The sequence below is a fragment of the Periplaneta americana genome, chromosome 8, assembly GCF_040183065.1.
Source record: "Periplaneta americana isolate PAMFEO1 chromosome 8, P.americana_PAMFEO1_priV1, whole genome shotgun sequence".
NCBI lineage: Eukaryota > Metazoa > Arthropoda > Insecta > Blattodea > Blattidae > Periplaneta > Periplaneta americana.
The window spans coordinates 67,257,524-67,285,261 of record NC_091124.1 but is presented as its reverse complement, the minus strand read 5'-3'; the positions used below and the strand labels follow the sequence as shown (position 1 = coordinate 67,285,261).

At 34.6% G+C, this 27,738-nt stretch overlaps 1 protein-coding gene across 6 annotated transcripts in view; it reads left to right on the top strand.

The window, feature by feature from the left end:
* Positions 1-1,116: 1,116 nt before the first annotated feature.
* LOC138704784 (protein abrupt-like) overlaps positions 1,117-27,738 on the top strand; it is a 303,539-nt gene continuing 276,917 nt past the window's right edge. For 2 of the 6 annotated variants that reach the window (XM_069833028.1, XM_069833029.1), the window contains exons 1-4: positions 1,123-1,356; positions 1,584-1,786; positions 20,675-20,872; positions 24,552-24,881. In XM_069833028.1, the coding sequence (XP_069689129.1) occupies positions 1,601-1,786; positions 20,675-20,872; positions 24,552-24,881 (714 nt within the window). In that variant the 5' untranslated portion in view covers positions 1,123-1,356; positions 1,584-1,600. Of the gene's footprint in view, positions 1,357-1,583; positions 1,787-20,674; positions 20,873-24,551; positions 24,882-27,738 lie in introns of all 6 variants that reach the window. The other 4 variants (XM_069833026.1, XM_069833025.1, XM_069833031.1 and 1 more) reach the window with 4 other exon arrangements.

Sequence of the window (27,738 nt, the reverse complement as noted above, 5' to 3'; positions counted from 1 at the left end):
GTTTATATGACATTTTTTCGATTAATACACACACACCTAAACTGGGTTCTAATCTTACAGAAATGCCATTGCCCCTGTACGGAAGCGCGCCCGATATAAATTCCAGACACGATAATGAGAGACCACAAAATTTTTTCAATACCGGTATCTCAATTCTTCACTAACTACAGTCTTGATTGCTAATAGGGTACGTGAAAATATGATCATTATTTGTCATATGGTGCACACGTGTTGTTAATTATTACATAAAAAATACACACCAAAATAAATAAGGCTAAGCCTTACTTACCTTCAGATGAACAAGGATATGGAATGATTATTGGTTACAGCAACTTCAGATGTTGTTACGTTTCCATTACATTACTGAAATTAATAAAGAAAATACTATTTAACTTAAATTTATTTGAATTAAAAAACAGAGAAAAGGAAATTATATTGAAATAATAAAATAACTTAGAACGTTCACATAATGCACACATTAAAATTACTACAATGAATATGTCCAGTTCTACTTACAATTTTAACTGCAGCACACTGCAGTTACAAATTTGAATTAAAATAATATGAACGAAATACTGTCCATATAAGGAAAATGAAGATCAGCTGGCTAGAGGCAACTGTACTGGTTTTTTTTCGTTCACAACAAAATATATACATAACATAATAAATTAAAGAATATATTATTTATTTTACTAAACAGGCATTAAGTAAATAATAATTATTTATGTGAAAATATTCTTACACAAACATATCCAAATCATCATTTGAGATTCAAGCTTAAGCACACACTATAGCACCACTACATTACAGTGACATAATGTAGCTCAGAGCCTTCTGAACCTCTTTTGAATCTCGTTCTAGGTAGTGGACCGTCAAGGAATCGACAATTATGTGAAATACTACCAGGCATTTAATAGTTCCCGATAATTGTCCATTACGGAGACCTGTGCCTAATTATGTCATTAAATTCCGATTACATAATTTACTTTTATAAAAATATATCTATTTTATGTCACGATCTTTTAATACGCATATCCCTACAGAGCAATACAAATTTTAAACCAAGTCCGCTGTTTAGAAGGCGTTGACTGACAATAGAAATTTAGTATCTTTTCGCTAGGTGGCAGCATTTTACAATACGTCAATAATAACTAAAAGGGGATATAAGTAATTTGTTTAGCGTTTTATAATTTCATGAAGCTCATTATTTATCCTGGGGCGGACAATTTATTACACATCTGAGTTATCTTTGTTCTTTAATTATCCAAATACATATATAATTTCGTTACAGAGGAACGCCATAATGCTACATTAATCGTATTTTTATAAGTGGTGTTTCAATCAAGGTGAAGGAAGGTGTGTGTCTGTGTGTGCGTACGATTTACTTGCGAATCTTATATGATTTCCATTTTGAAATATTAAACTCTTTCGCCATTTATACCTTTAATTTAGAATTACAGATTAATGTGTTGTCTTGTAGTAGATATGTAGTATTTAAGCTTTCTTTGCTGAAGATATTTTTCCCCCGAAATATTTTTTTTTTCACTTACATTTTTTATGTTCTTTACTTGTTCCGCTTATAGCACTCCAGTAAGAAGATATGAGTGAGGAACAGCAGTTTTGTCTGCGATGGAATAATTTCCAGGCTAACATTACGTCACAGTTTGAAGCTCTCAGGGATGAGGAGGATTTTGTAGATGTTACTTTGGCTTGTGATGGTCAGAGACTGAAAGCACATAAAGTAGTTCTGTCAGCCTGCAGTCCATACTTCAAGGAACTATTCAAAGTATGTATATTTTCTTAATAATGCATGACGTGAGATGATGATTTAAGTTCGTTCTTCACATTGATAATTTATGATTTTATTACGAAATATTGTGCATGATTATGTTGCGTAAATTAATATAGGTATTATTAATTATTTATTACATAGTGAAAAAAAACTGTCTTAGTGCAGTCGTTTTTTTACAGTTTCAGATCAAAATTGTCAGAGCCGTCACACTACTATGTAAACAGAAGTAATAATAATACACCAGTGAAACAGTTTGTTTTTGCTGCATATTTGATATCTTAGAAACCTTTTTTTAATTGTAGCTGCTAAAATTTCTCTTATAGGCCTAGTTCCACCACTTCATTGCAAAGAATAGTAGATAGGTGGCATTGCTATTCTGTTATGTAGTTTTAATATTGTAATAGCTACTGTATGTAGTTTTAATATGTTGCCTTGTTGTTATCAAATGCTTGGCTTTGGCAATGAAGCCATAAGTTCTCGCTCTCTGGAATCTCTCTGTGATGGATCCAGCAGGTAGTGCTTCACAGGTTTGAAGATAGGGGCGCGCTTCCGAACGGGGGCAGCAGCATTTCCTCTAAGGTTAGACCCCAGTTTAGTTACGTGTATATTAATCGAAAATTAGGTGCTAGAAAATATTTTGAATAGGAAGCATGTTTATATGACATTTTTTCGATTAATACACACACACCTAAACTGGGCTCTAACCTTAGGGGAAATGCCGCTACCCCTGTTCGGAAGCGCGCCCAGGTTATGATATTTAGTATGTGGAATGTAACTAGTCTTTATAGAACAGGAGGGGTAACATTAGTAGCAAAAAAAAAAAAAACTAGCTAGATATAGAATAGACTTCGTGGAAGTACAAGAGGTTAGGTTAGATGGGAATGGCATATCACAAATAGGAGATTGATTACTTGTTGTATTACGGGGAAGGAAACAATAATTACCAATTAGGAACAGTCTGCTGTCAAAAAATCTGAAAGTTAGAATTTATAAAACAGTTATATTACCGGTTGTTCTGTATGGTTGTGAAACTTGGACTCTCACTTTGAGAGAGGAACAGAGATTAAGGGTGTTTGAGAATAAGATTCTTAGGAAAATATTTGGGGCTAAGAGTGATGAAGTTACAGAAGAATGGAGAAAGTTACACAGCGCAGAACTGCACGCATTGTTTTCTTCACCTGTCAATTAGGAACATTAAATCCAGACGTTTGAGATGGGCAGGGCATGTAGCACGTATGGGCGAATACAGAAATGCATATAGAGTGTTAGTTGGTAGACCGGAGGGAAGAAGACCTTTGGGGAGGCCGAGACGTAGATGGGAGTATAATATTAAAATGGATTTGAGGGAGGTAGGATATAATGATAGAGACTGAATTAATCTTGCACAGGATAGGGACCAATGGCAAGCTTATGCGTGGGCAGCAATGAACCTCCGGGTTCCTTAAAAGCCATTTGTAAGTAAGTAAGTAGGTAGTACATATTCATGACATACATAGGGACATGCAATGTTGTACCTAGGGACTGTGGAAAATGCAACCAAGCATATATATATATATATATATATATATATATATATATATATATATAAACAGTTGAAGATTCTTATTTTTAGGCCTATAAGAACAAGAAATGAGGAAGAATTTATTAGGCATAGTTTTTTCTAATCTTGTTACCAGTTAACTCAGCACTGAGCTACAGTTATTTCATGCAGCTCGATTTAATAAATGGTAAGAAATGTACGTACCTAATGAGATTTGATGGAAAATCATCATTGAAGGTAGAAAAATCTTCTAATGTGACGAAAGCATTTCTTTGGTTGGCAGGAAAAGGTACATAACTAAAAAAGTAGATTTTTCTCTTGTATGGTACCTAATCACATGTCAAGTATTTTTTCTAATTTTTGAAATAATAAAATTTGTTTTATGTTAAATTGAAAAGGGTCTTACTTTGACCAACATACACGAATTTCATTATTATACTTTTATTTAGTTAATAAATTAAAAAAAAAAATCTCTCCTGAAAAATTAATTTTTTTGACTTACGTGCCTTATCCCAACAACCAAAGATTTATTTTAATAATAAACTGAAAATATTGATATTCTTTTAGCTCATGCTTTTCTTTTGCTGAAAAAAAGAGAGAGAGAGGGAGAGAGAGATATATCTCCATGCCAACCCTAAACACTATAATCTACAACCATCTAAATAAAATAACATACAAACCATCGTTTCATAACACTTGCAGTACTTTCTGGCAAACATAAAAAAATAATTTCTAAACTAGAGAATTAGCTACGGTAGCTTTCAACTGTGCCATTACAGTTACGACCAAATAGAACTAAATACACATTGTTGCCAAATAAGGGCATGACATTGACGTATGACATTGTCAGAAGGAGAAATTTATTTCTCTCTCTACCTCTTTTGTTCTCAACATTACTGAGAGATACCACCACTGTTAGCGACAATGTTAGATAGGATTTATGAGCAGATACATTTATATTAGTCTAAATTAGATACACGGACAGTGATGAGGCTTATTAATATTTTGAAATAGGGCGATACTCTCGTTAGGATTATGTTGTTTTTTTTAAGTATTTTGAAATATATTCTCTTTAGAATTATGTCGTCCCTTATGAGTATTTTCAAATATATTGATTTAGCATTAGATACTGTTATTTTTCTTATCAGAAAATCCCTACAGTAACAGTTTGGCTGTGGCGCATGTGTGGACCTCTCATGCAGTGCCAGCATGATCCTTATCTGGATTTATTTTTGCGTACACATTCCAGATCAAATTAAGAAGTTCCCTTTGTGCTCCAGTTACGCATCTTGCATATACAAAGGTTAGATTAGGTTAGTTTAGGTTTTTATTAACCAAGTCTGCGCATGCACAGCCAAACTGTTCCTGTCGTGAGCCGCACGTAAAACGCTGTCATAATGACGTAATTAACGCTAAATGGCAAATATTAACCGCAAAATTACTTTCGTTCATCTCAATGATATTCCCTTTACCACACCTTTTTTTCCCCCTATGGAATCAATTATATAAGAATATAGTTGCGAATTTTATTACTACCTTTCGATTGTCTTTTGTTTCACAAGGCTCTGTATGACTCAGTGACTAGTGGCCAGTGTAATTGGCATTGCTCTACCGTATGTATTATCCAGTTGTTCCAAAATAATTAATCATAGTAATTGATGACGTTGTTATGACATCCATTCTCCAATCTAGCAAACATAACTCAGTACCGATATACTATAATAGTAAAACCGAATTTCAGTATATGTTCAGGATATGATTTATACTTGGCAAAAGTATTTACAAGTAACATGCACTATTCCACATTGCCCTTCATTTTTTAAAGTCTACCTCGGCCTCAGAGAAACTGGACTATAAGATAAGAACAGTTGATTGCCGAAGTACCTTTCTCATGTAATAAGTACAGCATCAATCTGACTATCTGCATACTGAGAATTATGGAATAACTTCCTCATATGGGAGAGTGGGGACGTTCGAGATTTGAAGCACTGTACTTCATTCACTGCCCTGTCCTTACACGAACTTTTGTTCCTCAAGTCTTCTTTGCATATCTGAATAATTGTAGATTTCTATGCAAAATGATGTCAAAGAAAATGGTATTATTGATAAAATATATTAATGTACCCACAGACATTCCCTTGTACATCCATCTCTTGTGTCCATTTGTATATCATACTATAGAAAGATGGGTAACTTCTGGTGCTGGATCCTGGATTCATTCTGCTGGTATTATTACCTTAATTTCATTCAGACACTAGATAACCATAGCAATTGATAAAGCGTCGTAAGATAAACCAATTAAAATAAAATAAAAAATTGATGTTTTCATAATCATTCAATTTTTTTGTCATAGCAGGATGTCTTTCGCCCTCTTTAATTAATTGTTCAATATTCTCCTCTTGTAACAGTGCTAACTTCCATACTCGATGATTATGGAGAGAAAAAATGTGGAGCGAAAGTGAACAAGAGAATGACTGTTTAATCATATGTGTACGCATGCTCACTAACTGAACTGTTGTATCATTTATTAGCTACATGCTTCAAGTAACGACGACAGGACAGTTGCCCGATGGTTAAGTCTTACTTGTGTGCTAGTCCTAATAGTCATTTATCTAAATTCTTCCTCAGACTGTCTGTAATGGATTTCTCACCCTACCTTTGAACATTGCAGTTGATCATCGCTTATTATTTAATCTTTCTTTATTTTTTGAGAGGAACATAGATCAGTTAAAAATAAGATAAAGCAAAAATTTGCTGCTGTTCATTCGAAGTTTTGCTTTGGCAACCATTTTCATTTGTTTCTTTTACAGTCTCTTACATCATACCTTTGAAATATAAAAATCTGAGCCATTTTTTGTCATTTCATCTTCAGTTAGAAAATAATCTTCATTCCCACCATTTTGAAGTTCTTAGGCTCACTTTTGTGATTTAAATGCTTCAAAAGTCAAATTTTTGTGCTCATTACACTTACATTAATTAATGAATCAATGAAATTAATTAATTATCAAATTCACTTGATTTATTTTTAACAATTCAAATATATTCTTACAATAAAGTGCTGTCATACCCGTTTTGGGGTTTGCAGTGAGCCAAAATTTAAGTTTTATTCCATTACCAATGTACTGTCGTGACATGTTAGCATGAAATTAGGTTTTCCCTGAAGCAACATACGACATCATAGTGACAGCAGACAAATATTACAGAATATCACAGCATGATGCAACGAACCAGAGAAGGCTTGGTCATTAGCAGCTACGTATGGTATGAGAAATGACGTAGAAGAGCCTGTTTTATGTAACTATATTTTAAAGGGAAACTCATGTTGCAAGTCTTCAGTGATAAGGAAATAGGTGTATATTGGTGTAAACACATTAAAGAAAATACTGATGTCGTATACTAAGAATTGCAAAATTTAATTTACTAAGCCTGAAATTTGACAGTTGTGTTAGACCAAGCTGGTGTATTGATTATTTCTGTCAGAACATGGCATTAAAAGAATTAGTTATGTAATGGTACACAAGTAGGAAAGTAGGTTACAAAAGTAACCACTGTATTAAGTAAAGTTTGTCAGATTGTCATTTATTATCCAACAGTGTACACTTGACTGATAAATGTAATGCTAATCATCCTTATCCACGAATATCATATAGTGAAACTATAGTTTACTTTGCTTTCTTCGACTTTGTCTATGGTGCGCTATATGGAGGTGATTCTACATTCACCAAGCATGGCAATAACAAAATTATTGAATGGTTATATGGAAAACAAGACTACTTCCTGAAAATATACTTCAAAAATAGTCTTTTTCTACCTCAAATTCCACTTGGATTTTCCAGTGTTTGACCTTGGATCTCTGATGTAGAAAAGCAGTATGCTATACCCCTTTTCATGCGACTTAGTTCATGGAGGTAGTGGCTTTTTAGCTGTCCAGAACAACATGGGAACCACCAGCGTGGCTCAATTGGCTAAGGTACTTGCCTCCCAATTCAGAGTTGCACTTGGGTGCAGGTTAGATCCCTGCTTAGACTGATTATCTGGTTGGGTTTTTTCCGATGTTCTTCCCAACTGTAAGGCGAATATCAGATAATCTGTGGCGAATCCTCGACTTCATCTTGCTAAATACCATCTCGCTATCATAAATCCCATCAACACTAAATAACATAGTAGTTGATACAGCGTCGTTAAATAACCTAGTATAAAAGAAACATGAGCCATTCGTACTTGTGCAATGTTTCCTAGTTTTAATGTTTAGAATCAGTTGCTGATAGTTATGGTTAAGTTAAATATTACATGTGCCCAGACAAAATATTGTAGCCACGAAGAAGATGAGCTGTATGAACTAAATCGCATGAAAAGCATTATAGTATAACACTAGGTAATTATGTAGTAAACATTGGCCAGGCCATCTTCCCACAGTAGAGGTCCAGGTACATACTTTCCTGTTATAAAATGTAAAGAGGTTGACAATAATATGTCAATCATAAGAAAACGTTGAACATTTTATTAAAATATACATATTCCATTTCCAGAAATTCTTACCTGCTCTAATCCATAATCCATAAATCTACAGTCACATAATAACTACTTTTAAGAACTGAAATGTTTCTCGTCTCTAGGCTAAACCATATGCTTGCTGTTCTGGATATCTAGACTTCGAAAGTTAGATACTAGTTGACTAGTTGGCATGGTGCTGGAAATAGTTATGTAGGTATCATTATTCTGAACCATAACTTTTTGGGCCTTTACTGTTCCATTTGGAAAATTTTTGTGAAAGGAAAATTCAAGAAGAAAATATGAAATCCAATGATAAGAGAGTTGGCAAAAAAAAAATAAATAAATAAAAAAAATAGAAAACACGGTTTTTCTTCTTTAAACTTCTTTTTATACTGTTTTAAACAGTGCCATGAAATAGTGCATTTTTTAAAATACATTGTTGTCATCATCGTCATCACTAATGCTGAGAAAACATGTTTTTTACATAGGATTGCCAGATGTTTATTGTAAAAATTAGTGAAATTCTCGGTTTTTAAGAAAAATTCGGGAAACCGGCATTCTAGACATTCTAAATGTATTATGTTGTTATTCATAAAATTAACTACAAACTGAAAAAAAAATGTATATATATTTTATAAAACATTGTGAATTTAATAAAAAAAACAATATTTTCAAATTTACTTCAGTTTGATTGCTTACTTTTCTCTGAAGATCTAGCATCTTTTAACAGTGAGGAGTAGTTTTTTGACATTATAAAAAAAAGCTTGAGAATTCAGTTTTGAATTGGCACAAACTTTAATTCTGATTTCACTAAAACAGTGGAGCGAGCATCTGTTCCTTCAGTTCCATTTGTGATTCATTGTGAGCTTAACAGGGATTATTCTGCGTGGACACAAGCCAATTATACACAGCTTTCCAACTCTTTAAATAAACACATTTATTTTTTTTTATGGAGGATCCTCAACAGAACCAGGTGGCCCGGGTTCGAATCCTGGTCGGGGCAAGTTACCTGGTTGAGGTTTTTTCCGGGGTTTTCCCTCAACCCAATACGAGCAAATGCTGGGTAACTTTCGGTGCTGGACCCCGGACTCATTTCACCGGCATTATCACCTTCATATCATTCAGACGCTAAATAACCTAGATGTTGATACAGCGTCGTAAAATAACCAATAAAAAAAATCCTCAACAGAATTTCGCTTCCCTAAATATTTAGATAGCATAATTAAAATACCAATTACTTTGGGTTTACTATTTATTACTTGGACCACACAAAAGAAACACAAAGACACATTTCCAATCGAACTGAATATCCGGATTTCTGCTTTCTTATGATGTCACTATTGAGTATCAATTAGGCCTAGTGAGCAAGTGATCATGATCGAATGATTACTTGTACCATAGAGAAGGCTGCCAAACTCGCATGTGTTTTTCATGTACTCAACAACCAAAACACTTTATGAAATAGAGACTGTTTTAATGTTAAGAAGTCTGCTATTGCTGGTGAAATTTTAGAATGTAAAAAATTACTAGAACATACAGAGGAAGAGGCTATTTTTTTAATTATGAATAACTTCAAAAGATTAGAATTAAGTTTGTAATGGGACTGGTGTGTGTGCCCATAGATGGAATTGTTTTATTGACAAAATGGATTTGCGAAATTAACCCCAAAATAATTTGGCAACATTGCATATACACAGAGAAAACTTGATCACAAAAAAATATAACTCCTGATTCACACGAAATGCTGAACATTGCTGTAAAAGTGATAAATTTAATCAAGTCGCTTGCACGAACTCCCGTCTTTTTAAAACATTGTATGAGGAAAAAGGATACACTCACACACACTCCACTGGTTTTTGCACACTGAGGTGCAATGGTCATTATGAGGACATGTATTGACTTGGCTCTCTGAATTGAAAAAAGGAGATAAAGTAACCCATTTCCTTAAAAAATTGAAATCGGATCTGGTGACATATTTTGGAGATGAATGGCTTATTTGACAGATATTTTCAATAAAAATTAAATTATCTCAATCTTTAAGTCCAAGGTTTCGACAAAAATATATTTAAAGCTACATACGAGAAAGTGAAAGTTTTATTTTGGATTGACACATTAATAAAGTTTTTCCAACTCTGAATATAATGGACGAAATGAAGTTATTGCTGATGAGGTTTTGGAAATCAAATCACCTAGAAAATCTCAGCATACAGTTTTTGAAATACTTTCCAGAAATTGAGAAAAAAGATAACACACAAGATTGGATCACAAATCCAAATACCATTTCCATTACAGACATCAGTTCCTCTGAACTTCTCTTAAAAGTGAAAGAATGTCTGCTAAAAGTGTCTGTTGATAGTTCACTGAAAATAAAATCCGAAAACTTGTCAGTTTGTGACTTTTGGTGTTATGCTCACAAAGAGTATCTGGAACTTAATGTTACTGCCATTTCACACTTTCTGTCATTCCCCTCTAGTTGTTTGTGTGAACAGGGTTTCTCTGCATTGACATCAGCCAAAAAGAAACACAGAAATTGCTTAAATCCAGAATTACCTCTGATACTTGCACTCACGAAGATTCAGCCAGAATTGGTGGCGTGCTGAGACCAACCTCAGCCATTTCATTAACAGCTCAGAACCATTTAAGTTAATATCTTCTCCTTCTTCTTCTTCTTCAGTCCCTTCTGCTGCTAAGTGTCAGGTTCGCCGCTCTCCATCCATTTCATCCATTTTTCCCTGTCTCTACACATTCTCTTCATCTCTACCATTGTTTAAGTTAATATAATAAAATAATTTATCTTTTCTATAATATTTATTTAATAACATGATTCTCTTTTTTTATCCTCTGATTGAGATTATGGCTGATATGTACATCTATTATCAGGCAGTACACCTCACTTGACAATATGTGTCAGAGGAAGAACAATTGTTTGTATGCATCTGAAGTCTGACTAGTGTAATATGTAACTAGTCGGTGATGTATGCAATGGAGGGGGGAAAGAAAGTGGCCACCCTACCCCATTGTCTCCTGGCCTAGTTGCCTCATAAGTGGTGCCGTCTTGGTATCACTTGTGAGGTTCAGACCTGTCTTTGGACAGTTGACTAAACAACACAGCATTCTCTTATTTGTAGTTTAAAACTGGGTGATTTGTTAATTAATAAATTATTAAGTTTAATTTAGGTAAGGTATAGGTATGTATAATTTGAATGAAACATAACTTTGGGGGTACAAGTTTCAGGGGAATAGTGTCTCTAGGGGTATGGTGAATAGAAATGTAGAATACTACTGTTTTAATTATATGGTTTTAAACGTTGTTTATTATTAATGGAGGTACACGCAAAGGTAAGTCTGTACAAACCGAAATCCATAGGGAAATACCCTCGTGTATGGACGAAATGTGTTAAGGCTTTTGGCCTTCAGGTTAGTCTCCAGATTTCTGCAGCTGCTTGAATTTTTACGACATTTTCCAAATTAAGCAGAAGAAAAAGTAAACATAGAAACAAATGACATTCTGAGTATGTGGTCGAGATTTCGTCATTTCGTTTTACGCAATTCTCTGTAGTGAAATGGCATAAGCTATGAAAGTACAGATTTGAAAAACTATTCTCACGCATTTATATGAACGTAGAGCCATAAAGAAACAGTAATTGGGGAATTATTGATATCAGTGACGTCTTTTTTAACTATGTCTATGAGGTAAGTCTGGGATTGTATGGACAATCTTTAAGTTAGACATAACTCTCTTAGGTAAGTCTGTACAGATGTGTCTGATAAATCTTAGCGTGTGTGAGGCCCTTTAGTCATATCTGCAGACAGTCCTCTAAGACTCTTCTTGTGACTTGCTATCATAACAGCATTAACAACAGCTTTGGTTTCGAGAAAACTTCTACATCCACCAGTGTGTCTTTTGTTAACAGATCCACTTTCTTTAAACATGTGATACCATTACATTATCAACTTGTAATTTGAACACTACACCTTATAGCAAACACGACATTGAATTGATGTTATACTTTCAAATTCTGTAAGCCACAACCAACATGCTCACTGCCTTGCAGTAAACACCAGTTGTTTATTAATTTGTTGCAAAATTATAATCTGATTTATTTTGTTTGTAAAAAGAATGATACAAAGTACTTGTGTTTTAACATCATCCCATTAAAACTGAAATAACTTTGTATTACTCCTGATATAATATTATTTTTGTAGCGATTTTATGTCCTTATTCTGATACGATCAGTTTGAGAGGTGACGAAAGTGTGGAACACATTATTCATAAGTAGCACCAACTAGCAAAGGAATGGAAATAGATCAGAAAAATGATTGGTGATCTTCATTTTAAATCTTCACTTTCGTTCTGTTGAGTTATTTCATGTAAATTTATCTTTATTTTTTTAATTGTAGTATAACAACTACCCCAGTCATTACTGTAGTAGGTGCAACTGTGCAACATATTGGTTATTTGTAATAAAACTGAATTAATATTTTCTGTTTATGATGGCTGTAGGTAGTTCTTCTTCCCCTCTTACCATATTGATGCTCTTGAGTTTCATATGTTTAAATTTTTGTTTCTTTTAAACTTACAATGATGATTATGTCTATGCACAATTTTTGTGCATTATTTAATTAGCATTTGCATTTATTAACATGTAGAATTAAAATAACATAGTAAGAAAAATAAAAATATGTTGTAACACTCCAGAATGGGAGCAACTTCTATCCTCAGGACAAGTGTGCGTAATAGATATTCTGTTAAGATTTTATGGGCAGCCATACAATTTTACTGTAATCTTCATTCAATACAAGAAGACTCCGCATTTCAACAAACAAGACACAAAATCCTTTTATGCCTTGACTGCTTATTGGTACCCATATTCATGCCAGAAAGAATGTACTTACATTATGAACCATCCACAAATGGTAACAAGACTGAGTTTAAGTCACTGCTGAAAGAATCGTCTGCAGTATTGATGACGATTTGATCAACAACATTGTCAATTGTTATATCCCACTCCCACATCTTCTGCTCTTCTCTGTCCATGTGGTTTATTGCAGCTTGCCAACTTCTAATATTGATTTGAGAAAGTGCATTGCTTAGCAATGTCTACACATCCTGTGACTTTAAGTTGTGTTTTTTCTGGCCACACAGCCCTTAATTCACCTTGAAATCAATTCAGTGGGATTTAAAATCCAATTGGTAGCAATCTTAGAACTTCGTCACCAGCTGAACTGTCAATTTTATCCACAATGTACATATCACAATTGCTCAGGAATTTTTCGGTTAGCTAAAACTAAGAGTTCAGCTTGGATCAGGTACTCTTCAACAATCTCATTTTTTATTTCAGCTAGTCAATAAGGCACCATTCCAGGATTTATTGTGCCTTTTTTCAATTCTCATTGTGATATAGAGTGCTATTTTTCACTGTTGCACTGTTTGGTTCTAGTTTCGATGGTACACTTTCAAACCTCACTTCAAACACTTCCCTGTTCATGTCTTTGGGTAGTCATCCATCTTATTCGATTCAAATAAGTAGCAGCAGGCTGGCACCTTCACAAAACCACTGACATGTGTGTGACAGTTAACCTCTTGACCTTCCCAGATGGATTTTTTATGGCAATGGATAACACCTCCAAGAAAGCTTAACTTTTGCTTTTGCTGTAATGTATACCTATGTTTTCTTTGTCATGTGTTCAGCATTCACCCATGTCTCATCAAGCTAGCATATTCTGCGTTTTTCTTCCATGTGTTGTCATATTGACTATAAGTATCATCTCTATCGTGATGCTACATCATCCTTGTTAAGTATCACAGATTTCTTGTCTCTTTCTTTCGTACATAAAACCTTCAATTAATCGGTATAAAATCGTCCTACTGAAGTGTGGCAGTTCTGAGTCAGAATTTTGTCTGTAGTTGGTTGTTTATTTTTATAAAAAACTTATGTAATGACGAATAGCACTTTTAACAAATTTGTCACACACATTGATTACATGGTTTTCCACATTCCGTTTCTTCTGGGTGTACGAACAGTTCCAGTTGTTCGAAATTCTCTCAGAATCATTCCAACACTACTGACATCCACTTCTGTGAGTTCAGCTATCAGCTTTTCAACTTGTCTTCCAGGTAATGTTGGGTTTTTCTGTGACAGTACCTCAAAAACATAAAACAATTTGTTTGTCACTGCTTCTAAAGAGTTTCCTTTTGTGATGTTTGAGCTGTGAACTACCAGCCTACACTATCACGTATGTTGCAATGTCACACAGCACTGATTCTGTATACAGAACTAAGAGCATACAGAAACTAACTGATTGACCACTGTTCCCATTTCTGTGTTTAAGTTATATTGTGAGTGGCGACACAGTCATATATAAATTACACAATCTGGTTGTCATCTTATCATGCCTCCTGCTCGACCCCACCTACAAATCACATTTCTTCTTGACAGCATTTATTACTTTTCCAAGGACTTCATATATTGTATTTCCTTTTCATATTTGGAATAACAGCACATTTCCTATTAAGTCTTCATAAATGTGGAGTGTCGTTTCAAATTGTATTAAATACATCCTCGGTCGAAATTTAGTTTGAAGCGATTTTGCATAGCTGAGACGGTATTCTTTAAGACCCTGATCTCATATTGGAGCAATTCGTATTCTTTCCCGCCTTTTTTCTACGATGAAAATTATGTGTTGGATCAAATCGTATTATGTACAACTCCCATGATGTGTCGGATCAAATCGTATTATGTACAACTTCCATTAGTTAAAATCTTAAATGGACAGCATTGGCCAGCGTGTTGTATCTTCCTGCCATTATTGAGTTTCCCGCTGTTTTACAACATTGTGATTATCAAGGTATGTACAATAGCAAAATCTATTAAGAGCAGTAAGGGAATCAGAGAGAGGAGTGGTGGTGCCCGAAAGAGAGCACTATATGTAGCTAAGAAGAGGGAAGTAGTGTAATTTATCTCTAAATTAAGAGCAAGTGGTCCACACCTGTGGAGTAACGGTGAGCACGTCTGGCCGCGAAACCAGGTGGCCCGGGTTTGATTCCTGTTCGGGGCAAGTTACCTAGTTGAGGTTTTTTCCGGGGTTTTCCCTCAACCCTATATGAGCAAATGTTGGATAACTATCGGTGCTGGACCCCGGACTCATTTCACCGGCATTATCATCTTTACTTCATTCATATGCTAAATAACCTCAGATGTTGATAGAGCGTCGTAAAATAACCTACTATAAGAAAGAGCAAGGGAATCACATTACAATAGAAGTAAAAGTCAGAGACTTTATTTGGCTTCTGACTTAAATATTACAAAGCTCTTCAAAATGTACAATTAAAGTGTTAACACCCGACTTAAGAGTAAAAAGATTGTTTCTTTTTTTTCCCAAATATTTCTCGGACAGAATTCAATAGGCTATAGGATTTTGTACACCGGCCAATGATGAATGCAGTTATTGCGCACACATGCTGTTCCAAATAAGAAACTGCGATGATACACTGAAAAAGTCTAGGCTCTTAGTCGATTTAGGCGCACATAAGCTTCGTGCCAATACGTTCCATAAATTTATGAGAACAGAACCTAATGAGACACAGTCATTTTGTTTCGACTTACAGCAACTGCAACCGCTCTCGAAACTCAGCATAGGTGAAGTATATTATTCAAGACAATTAGCTTTCTATACTCTCTGTGTAACTCATAAAGCTTCACAGAAGCCAAATTTCTTTACATGAAATGAAGCACAGGCTGGGCGGGCGCTATTGAAGTGGCATCTTGTGTCACTACGTTTATCAGTGAATTTAATTTCGACAGTTCACCAAATGTATTAGGCTGTTCACCGATGAATGTGGTGGACAAAATAGCACGCATTTCGTGCATGTTCTTGGTCTTTGGCTCCAAAGAAAAGCACGTCCTCAGGTTTCTGAAAATCTGTTAGTTTTTCGGTAAGAGGCCATTCTCTTCTACCAGCTGACAGAGCCTTTGGGCTACTAGAAAAGGTTTTGCGTGAGAAGAATGAAATTCTTACTCCTGAGGAGTATAAGGCGATATATGAAACAGTGGGGACAGTAAAATATTTAGGCACAGATTGGCATGTCAGGGATTTCAAGCTCTTGGCTAATGAATTTCATAACCTCAGTGGCATAAAAGAAATGAAAAGAATAATGCTAAAGAAATGCGAGAAGAATGGGAAAGTGAATGTCACTTTCAAAATGAAACCTACATATCGATATGACTATCCATCTAAATCATGTGCTAGTCTGATGAAACGTGGTATGTTCATGGATCATGTCAAAGTACCTCCGAAAGTCACCACCTTAAGATCAATCAGTAATGGCAAAAAATCTGATTTGCTAAATCTACTCAATAGTACATTCGGAGAAAATTGGAAAGAGGTTGATTCAGTGAAATTGTATGATTTTGTTATTAATACAAATCAGATTAGTGAAAGTTAAAACAATGAGAATGAAGAATCTGATTGTTTGCATGAAGAATCACGTATAGATAGAATTTAAAATGTTAATGAAATTGTGTGAGCAATTTAAAGCAATGACTAATACATTTTCCAGTGTTCACGCCACATTTCATAAATTTGTTACAAAGCTTACTTACTTAAATATTGTAATACTGTATTTTAATACAAATCTTTACAACATATTTTTTTAAATTTTATTATAAAGTTTACAAAAATATGTAATATTGTAATACAAGTGTTCACACATTTCGTAGTTTTGTTATTAAAGCTTACTTAGATATTGCAGTAATTAATACAAGTGTTCACACCATATTTCATAATTTTGTTATAGAGCTTAATAAAATACTGATATATAAGGATTGAGGAATAAAGTATACAGAGTGGGCAAAAAGTCCCATTACTCCATGTTATTTTGTGTCATGAGAATAATGGGGAACATCTGACTCTTTAGATACTTAGGTATACACAATTAGTGTACAGTGGTTATTTTGTTTGTATGTTTGAATTATGACCACAATTACATCAATAGTGTGCATATTTGAGATATTTAAGATATTTAAGGGGGTAACGGAACTTTGTGCTCACCCTGTAGATGCCATAATTATTTAAAATTTATATTCAATGTGAGTTAGAGATCGACCCGGGTGGCCGCACGATCCAAAGTATGTCTCTTTAGGCAGCTCCGTTCGAAAGGTTGCAGGTAAGAAACTCGCTGTCCCTTATCATTATTTTTCAGCAGAAAGCAATAAAAACTATTGATGTATCGTCCTACGTAGTATGCTGCTGTAAGAACCACAGAAAAAACTGACAAATGACAGGGCACAATTCAGCATGGTTTATAGATGCAAATCGTATTATGTGACAAAATCGCTTCAAAACATATTAAATACACTGTGTCGGTGCAAAACGTATTAAGTGCAAACTTCAATTGACAATATCATGCATTAGATTAAACAATCAGTGTCAGTGTTTATTACATTTGGTGTCATTTCACAATGCCTAAAAAATGACATTAAGATATTTAAAATTTTTCCATTATCTTAGCCGTTAAACATTTTTTACGTTTCCTGTAAAATTTGTTTTTCTGCATTTAATACGATTTGAAACGACACTCCACAAATGTGTTTTCAGACAGGGAACTAATTAATGTCATGTTCTAGGTGCAATAAAGAGGATCTTTGTCCATTAGCCAATATGATGGGCTTCAGATACGTGTACTTGTTTACATGCAGAATCTTCTTGTATGGAATGAAGGTTAACAGTGCTAGTCTCTCATATTGCAGAGAATACATCAAATCAGAGCATACATTTTTTTTGCTTATTTCTGCAGATGATTTGCTTGAAGATCAACCATTCAAATTTTCATATCAATATATTCCCACATTTAGCTTTGCATTTATCCAATTCCTTTTCAGTTTAATAATTCCTGTATTTCATTTTACTTCAGTTCTCTTTGCTGTGTATCTTTCATCGTGAAATCAAGAAAAACATAATTAAATTTCCATTGTTGGTAGCTGCATTACACTAGACTGGAATGCTTGCGTGAATGACTCAAGTCAAGTGTCTGCCATTAGTAAAAAAATATATATCGATGGCCCAGTTCAAAAGGGAAACAACTCAAAATTTAAAAGTTTTGAGAAACTGCATTTTAAAGCTTTATTTTGCTGTGAAAAAAAAAAAAAAAGATCGTTGAAATTACTCCAAATTTTGTTAATGATGTTTTATATTATATACTATAAGTTTCAAATTAATGTGTTAATTGGATTTTTCACAGCAACACAAAGCTTTAAAATCCAGGTTTTTCAAAACTTTAAATTTTGAATTGGGTCCTTGATACAGTATATACATATTTTGTGGTGGAAACATTGTAGCTCTCTTTTAATACTAGATTTAATGTAAGTTGCTCAGTCAACATTGTTGTTGAAAGGATGTGTATTATTGATCCAGGATGTAATCACAGTAGAAAAGTGGTCACATTTAAATTAGGCCTACTGTAATTCTTCAATAGGTAAACACGGCATTCACTTTTTTTTTTTTTTTTAAGATACAGAGAAATTGATAAAATGGATTGGGAATATAGATATGGCGTTAAAATTTCATGAAAACTTGGAAATTATGCATTCAATTGTTCATACTGCTTGAACTACCAGAAAACTGATTAAATATGGGTCCAGAAAGAGCTTAGAGATGAGAACAAAGAAATTATATTTTTAGGATATGCAGTGTTCTGAAAAATCGTCTGGCTGAAGGAAATGAGTTCCAGAAAAAATTGTATGTGATGAAATGTAGATGCTTCATTTCGAGCCAGGATCCAGAAGGTAGAACATGAAGTGAAGGCATCCATCCTCATCTGTTAAGAAAAAGTTTAAATCTCAACCATCTGCAGGCGAAGTAATGTTTTGGATATTAAAGGGGTAATTTACTGTGAATATGAATAACGAGTTCACGACTTGCTGAGAGCCAAAGTAAAGCCAGCATCACAGCAGAGACATCGTAGAATACGAAAAAGGGAAGGGCCTACTTCAGGATGACACTCGTCTTTACCATGCCCATTCCATTATCGAATCCATTGGACAAGTAGCCTGGGAGAATCTGCCATGTCCCCACTACTGTCAGACTGTCACTTGTTTGATCCCATAAAAGACACCCTCAGATGAATCAGATTCAATGTTAACAGTCAAGTGAAAACAAAAGTATGACTGCAGAATAAATATTTCTTGTCTGCAGAAATTAGAAAGTTTGTAAATTGATGAGACTAATGCATACTTGTACAAGGGGAATGTATTGAAAAAGAGAGAGTTTTATTTTTTTAATTCATACTGAATCATTCTAATTTATTTATTTATTTATTGAATTATCTAGTACAGTGTTTCTCAAACTTTTTTCAAATGGGGACCACTTTTTTTAAGTCAGAACAGTTCCGCGGACCACCTTACTTTTGTTCCCTTCGAAAGCAAATTCATTATTTTTGTAGTAAGCCTATATTTTAATACCAATATACTTATACTTTAAAATAGAATTAATTAATTATAATACTTTTGTAATTATATTTTTTGTAGCCAATCACAAGTAACTTATAACAAATTCTGTGCATTGTTGATTCATCGCTTGCCTGTTAGCAGTTAGTTGTTTGAAATTCTTCTTATGTGGTACACGCTAGTAGTTGTCCATGTCTCTGTTAAATAGTGCCCCTTATAAATAATGGAAAACTGGCTTTGATCCGGATCTTTGAAAAGAAAGGAACATGATGATACACTGCATTTAGGCAGTGCTAATAGTTTAGAAGCTGTGTGTGAAGTAATATATTAATTATAGTGCCATTAAAGAAATACCTAGTCCTAGTGGTAGCTATTCAAAGAAAAAATACTTTCGTAAATATGACAAGAGTTACTTGGTATGGCAATGAGAGTCAACCAAAACCTCGTTTGTTACGAAGTGCTTTCAAACGAGTGTATGAAACCCGCAAAATTGAAACAGCACTTAGAGATGAAACACTCAAGTGTAACTGTCGGATTTTAAAATAGGCGGAGTCTAAAATTTCTTATATCGTCATCTGGAAAAAAAAAAAAAAAAAAAAAAAAAATTAATGCAGAAACATGTCCGATTTTCAACAAGTAAAGATGCAATTTGGCACGTTGTATTATTGATGTGCGAAGTACAGTACATGTCCATTTCAATGTGCAGACTGAGTGTCGGCAAAACTATTAAGAAAGTCATCAATACATGAAAAGGTTCGGTATTTTAATCCTCTGTTATGAATTCGAGTGTTCTCTGGCTGGGTTACAGTCTCGGCACCAGGTATGCAGGGAAAAGATGGCGAGAAACACCACGTTCATACTGCTTTAAATCCCTCTTTTGTTGTTGAGAGTAGAGTGGGAAGTGGGTAGACGGGTAGGGTAAGAAATTTCATAAAATATTAGTACTGGGAGAAAAAGTGAAAGGCGATTGTCATTTGTAATTTCCAAAGTCTCAGATTTTCAGCTATAGTGTGATACACAATTCATTTGAATTTTATTTTTTCTTCTGTCCTTTTTGAAGACCGCAAGGACAGAACAGGTGGTCTGCGGACCATAGTTTGAGAAACGCTGATCTAGTATATTTCGCAAAATTGTTAGAAAAAGTCACAAAACGTTGAAAAGAGACCGCAATGGATCCACCAGGGTATGCTACATGAAGGCAGAAGATACTTTAAAACTACTGATGGTCACACAAACCTCCAACCTGTTTGGAAGCTGTCACTGATAAATTGGGAGTTTTAAAACAATTCAATTACATGTCTTGTATTATGTTTTAATTATTTTAAATTAAAATGTATAGTTATAAATTTTTTGGTTTCAGTTTTGTGTAATTACTTAGAATTGTTGTATATTAAATGTTTTCAGAGCAATCCGTGCAAACATCCTATCTTGTTCCTTCGTGATGTTGCATTTCATCATTTACGTGCACTGGTTGAGTTCATGTATGCAGGTGAGGTTAATGTGGCACAAGCACAGCTGTCAGCTTTCCTACGTACGGCAGAGTCATTACAGATCAGGGGGTTAACAGAAGCTCCACAACGGCATAAACAAGCCTATATAAGAGTAAGTAATATTTCATTGCGTTACATAAAATAATCGCATTTTTAATTGATTCATAGACATAATTACTTTGAAATTCATATTTCACTATTTAGTCAAGCACATCTTGTGTACAGTTAGGTATAATATTTATAAAGATCTCTTATGAAGTAAAGTATGACAAGTGTTATCCATAATTTTATTGCTTCATCTTTAAATTCTTAAGCAGTTTAAAACATGAAGGGATGGGAGAGGAGGAAAGCAAATATTTTCCATAATATTGGGGAACAAACCTGACAGGCCGCTTCCTGCAAAGGAAACATTGGTGAATGTCGAACTTCGCCATATTCGACAAAATGAACTGAGCATAATGCCTGTCATGCACGATAATAATAGGTAGTATGAAATAATTTAGACCTATTTTATTTATTAACAGGTTGAATATTCTATGCTAAAATAATGTGTAGTATGAAAATGAATACTGTAATTATAGACAGTTTGGATATTGTAGCTTTTATTGAAAACAAGAATGTAACTTTATTGTTACGACAATAATAATCACTCTCTACAATTTAATTCTACTCCCGTCAACAATGGGATTTCCACTCCACACAGTAACACAGTATTCGTTGCACTCCACAGACGACAATGACAATTTACTTGGATTATTGAGAACAACAATGAACTGTTAATCTTAACTAATGTTCACAAAGCACTATTTACAAAACAGAACTGTCAGTTCTCAGTTCACAGTTCGTTTGCCTTGGCTAGCTCTTCTAGCTCAGTCACTCAAGTTCACAGTATCTCGAACCCCAGACCTTCAGAGACAATCCGCTGAACTTCGAACTCAGGTCCCCCAACTGCGGTCCACTGCACTCAAACTCAGGACTTCTGGCTCCACAGTTACGGACACAACTCAAGTCGAACTTCGTTCTCAAAGCTGGCTTCACTGCTACACAAGACTGGCTGGCTTGTTGTCCACTGACTATAACAACACTACTACTACTACTACTCAAGTTCACTTGCGTGTTGTATTTATAACTAAACCATAGTTACGAGAAATTTCTACGATGCTAGAGATTTCCACGGATGTCAGGATGGCATTCTCGAATAATCTGGATATCTCCCCTCTCTGCCGCGGTCGCTCTCTCTCTCCTCTCCTCCCTCCTTTCTACGCCACAGCACATGCCACAGGAAGCAGATGCGCGCGCACTTGCGCCGAACCACGGCCAACCTTGTAATCCTTCTGCCAGTCGTAAGATCGTATCCCAGCTCTGTCACAATATTATAAGTTATAATGATGTGCAGCATGAAAATGAAACTATTATTTCTATGGAATTATGAAATTTATTTTATATTATGCTGTTCATGTCATTCTACTTCCATCATCTGTATAGTCACACATCTACTGCTGCTGAGCAACTGTGGTTTATTTGAATTTTATGTGAAGAATGTAATTCTGTCGTTCACTCGTACAGTAAACACTATCAAGCATAAAAATATTGTGATTTATTTATATGTGTATTTCTGTTAATGTTTAATCATAATTTTGTAACAAAATTATCTGCAACTATATAGAACTTACAAGATTTGTTCTAAAATCCTTACGCAGCTAAAAGCGTCAAGGGTTGAGAGAGGAGGGTAGGAGAGGAGAGGCAAGCGAGTTTGAAGGGGCAAGTTCGAATGAGTTGGCCAGATCCGCTTCTTCAAAGTAGACTTCGGTTCTTGTCACGCTCGATAAACTAGAACTGAACATAGTGCCTGAAATGCATGACACTAGTCCCTAACACCACGGCATGACGCGTCCTCAGGTTCCAGTTAGAGGAGACGGTCTCCAGTTATGGAGTGTAGCTTCTGAATAAGCAGTCGCAGACAGCTGATAAGAGGTGGTCCTTCAGCTTTGGGGTTGAGCAAAGGCTAACAACCCATCACCATAAAAAACAGCTTTTTATGAAACCCCATAATAAACCTCAGAATGGGACTGATCCTCTGGCACGACCACAGCAAAGAGGTCGGAGGGAAAAAGACCTTTTGGGAGGCCGAGACATAGATGGGAGGATATTAAAATGAATTTGAGGAAAGTGGGATATGATGATAGAGACTGGATTAATCTTGCTAGGATAGGGACTGATGGCGGGCTTATATGAGGGTGGCAATGAATCTTTGGATTCTCTAAAAGCCATAAGTAAGTATTGTCCAAATATCGCACTTATGTTAGGCCCAGGGTCGTTTCCCTTCTGAATTTCAATTGCAGCTTGATGAATTATACATTGATTTGCTCTCTATATAGTATATCCAGTCCATTTTATTTGTTTGCTTTAATTTTAGTCACAACATTTTGTTCTTTTAGTGAATCATAAATTTCGTGATTATGTCAAGTGTCTCACTGGATTAAATATTGGCCCATTAGACCGAATATGCTTCTCAATATTTTTTTTTTTCAAAATCCTCAAGTATATAAGTTTCGTTGCATTGCAAATGTGAATTATAAAATAAATATATAAAATAGGTAGAATAAATTGAAAATGTTATAGTCGCATATATATGGATCATATGCAGAGGCTAAGAGAAAGGCAGAAAAAAGGAAAGACTGGAGAATGCTGGGTTTGCAGTGAAAGACCTGCCCTTGGGCAGAACACTGTGAATGAATGAATAGTCTTATATACGTATTAGTAGTAGTGTGAAATTATAGCATTAATTTTTTGTATATAAAGCAAAAATATAAAAAGATAGCATTTTTTTTAGAATTAATTATTTGAAAATTGGCTAAAACCTGTTCTATTATTTTATGTATTTGAGAGTGGTAAATGAAAATAAGATATGTATTTGGAATGGACGTACCATTGTAACATTTTACGTTGTTTAGTTAAATAACTATAGTTTCAATTACGTTTATCTAAAAAAAAAGGACACAGAGAAACAAAAGCTATGTTATACAGTTCTAATATGATTTTCTAAGGTCACTTTTTCCCCACTGAAGTCGAGTAATACACACACCTTACATTGAAATGGTACTGTCACATAAAATTTATGTCTCTTTATGGATTCGATCGCAGTGCACAGTTATACATTCAAGATGACCCATTTTGCTATAACATTATAACTTATAAGACTGAATGAATGTTCATAGTATAAGGACATATACTGTGGAATGTTTGTGTTTAAATTCAATGGCGACTGCAATTATTGTGATTTAAAAATAACAGTCGAAATATTACGAACAGCTGGTGTCTCCCCTCACCCCTACCTGGGAACAGTAACCATGTACATGTCGGAGAGTATCAGAGTTAAACTCTTTGGTCCACTTGCTTTGCAACAGATGGAAGTAAGGATAATATTTTGCATGTGTGGTTCACGATATGCCAGTCCACAAAAATTAAGTTCCTGGTTGTGTCCTGAAGAATGAAACATGATCGGAAACATTTATTCAAGATGAAATTTAAAAGCTGATTATGCATTTTTCATAATCCCACATAATATTTCACTGAAAATACAATTTATTGAGGTAATATCAATTTATAGCATTACTTCGCTATAATAAAACTGACTTCAAAGAGTTGCAATTATAATGAAGTGTTAAGAAAACTGAAAAAAAGGAGCAAAAAGTACTCTCCTTTATTTTATCATGTTTATTGCAATTGCGATATTTTCATGCCTCTTCGTATTAGTATTCCAGCATTTCTGTTGCTTTCATATATTTCAGCAGCAACACCATCAGCAGTCACATCATCCTCAACCACAGCAACAAACAAATGTTCCATCAGAGGTAGTGACAGGTATCGGTCTTGACTCAAGTTCAGCTGCAGAGGAAATAGCCTCTTCCCCTGAATGTGTGGGAATTGACGAGGATGAAGACGGTTTAAGTATGAGTCCTGGGGGAGGATCGTCTCCAAACCCAGCGAAACGACAGTGCCTACAGCAGGATGGTGACATTACACATCAGCGTGCTCAGACCTCCACGTCGTCATCCCATTCTGACCTCAGACAAGAGTTAGAGGTGTCATCGAAGGACAATCCAACAGAACTTGTGGAGGTCAGCTTTTGTTAAAAATTATTTTTTGCCTTAATTGAATTTTATTACAGTTACTATTTTTATTCACTGAAACTTTGATTTGTGATTGAAACACCTAGATTTTATGTTAATTTTTTGTATTACTCTCACGTCATAATGTTTCATCTATACATTAGGAATTGGGTTTAAGAAATTGATGGAAATTAATTTTCTTTTAGACTAAGAATGGAACTGTTAATGAGCTCATGTCGAAACTTTCCTCAAACTGTGCAAGTTGATTTCTGAAGCAGATTCGCGAATATAAAAAAAAAGATTTACTGCCCCATACTAAGTGTAAGGATGTGAGAACTTAGAACGTTGAATTAAGAAACAACTGCACATACTAGGAGAGAATAGTTGAATTTGCTATCCTTTGTGAATCCCTACTTTTTTTTTTGTACTTCTTTATCATACAATATGTTTCATTACACAATATAATTCTACATGCTTTGGTTGTCTTATTAGCAATTTATAAATATTTTTCTTAGTTATGTACAATACAATAATTGATGTTTGAAAGTTAGACAAATGACTTAGTGTCAAGTGTCTGGGCATTAAATGAAATAATAATAAATGCTTTGAAAGTTCGCACAAGTTTATAGTTCATAATGATAAATAATATTGATATTTATTTGTTATACTCCAATTTTACCTGAGATAGGTATGTTAGGGTTATAAATACATCATTATAATATTTATATGATTTCGATTAATTAAATCTCATATTGAAATTTTTTTAAGTACAGTCTGATATAATTTATATTACATGGCTGGATGAGGTAAATATTGATATAATCAGGAAAATTAAACATAAACATATTTCATATTATAAAAGACTTGCATAGTTTGATATCACCAACTTATATATTTATGTATCAATTACAGAAACGGTAAATATACTGGAACAAAATATTGTATAAAAATAATATACCATAACGACAAATAAAGGAAATAATTTATATTTCAGAAACAATCATTAAACAAAGTTATTTCCCATACAATAATAAATACTATATTATACAAACAGAAGGTGCCACGATTTTGTGATCAGGATCTACATATGTAATATATTTTACAATGAATAAATATCACAGTTAATGTTGTCGAGTTTATAAAATTTTACAGTGTTTCTTCTTCTGTGGACTTTCTGGGCCACTATATTTCAATATAAATTAAGGATTTTTTGCTGTTTCTGATATGGATCCTTTCTCTAATTTGTTTTTCACTATGTAATCATGAGCACTAATAACTCATTTCTTCGATTGATTTATTAAAGTACTGATAGATTTTCGTCTAGGAGCTGGGTGCTGTACTGTCCACAGAGATGCCTGTATTACTTGTCTTACTTTATTCACACCACTACTTACACTGTTCATTATTCACAAATTTATTTTAATTGTCTTTATTATCTACAACAACGTCATTATTTACATTAACTTCACATGGTCTGCACATCTTTGAAAACACTCATGTCTCTCGATAATTGCAAGAAGCAGTTGGACGACTAATAGGAATATTGGCAATGGTCTCTTCTTGCTGGGTTTGAGTGACACATGCTTTCGTCTGTGTCTTCTGAAAGCCATAAATTTGAAGGCATCCCGTCAGGGGAGGCAAAGGTTTCATTAAAGCATGCTGACCTATATGTCCACCGAGCGAACAAACTTTATCACAAGGAACTTCCAAGTCCTGTTCTAATATTAAGTTCGGAGAAATTCGAGCATGAAGAGGGAATTCTCTTGAAGGACAAGGAAAATTTTTCCAAAAGAACTTCCATTACTGTTATAGACTTGTTTTTTTTTTCTCTATTCTTTTAGAGGAGAGCCTGTAGGCAAGCTCCGCAGCCTTAGGTTTATTTTGCAACCTCCTGTGTTGTAGACTTAATTGTAACTCAAGTAGTTCAAGGCCAGAGTTCGTTTTCCAACAAATTCTGTAAGATTATTGTTTGGTAAACAATATATGGTGGCATGGCAGATTTTGTAAGAATATGGGTGCCGAAACAGGTCTAAAAAAGCCGAATTCTTGATGGACGACCATTTCAGTTTTCATTACCATACCACCGTTCTTATACAAAGTTGTTTCTGATCTCTGGAAATAAATTTTGAATGACGTCATGTGCGTCAGGAGTCACACGACAGCTGAACTGTGGTGAGAGGTGACAGACCAGTAGTGAGTGATTTCATAGTCAGAGTGCACGGTGTCTCACAGCAGGAATGACCAAGAAAATCGAGCCTTTTTTGGGAGGGGTGCATTACGACCCTATCCAATGTGAAGTACAGTTTAGTGAAAATAAAAGAAGTCTGCAAAAACCTTGGTTTCATTATTTCCAAGAAAGGCACCTTCTGTGTACCTAATAAGACTGGCAAAGCTCAGATGGGATTAATTCCAGAGGGGAAAAAGCAAGCAAATCCACCCCCTGCCACAAACAGCACCCCCAAAATGATACAAGTAATCCCATCCAAGCTTTACCAGTCTTATTAGGTACACAGAAGATGCCTTTCTTGGAAATAACGAAACCACGTTTTTTGCAGACTTCTTTTACTTTCATTAAACTGTACTTGGCATTGGAAAGGGTCGCAATGTACCCCTCCCAAAAAAGGCTTCTTTTTCTTGGCTATTGCTGCTGTGAGACACCGTGCACTCCAACTATGAAATCACTCACTACTGGTCTGTCACCTCTCACCACAGTTCAGTTGTCTTGTGGCTCCTGAAGCATATGATGTCATTCAAAATTCGTTTCCATACATTGAAAACAACCCTCTGTATATCATTATCACTGTGACCTCTGCAGTGAGAAGCAGTGTTAAAATGAATGAAAATTTACAGTGGTTTATATTAATTA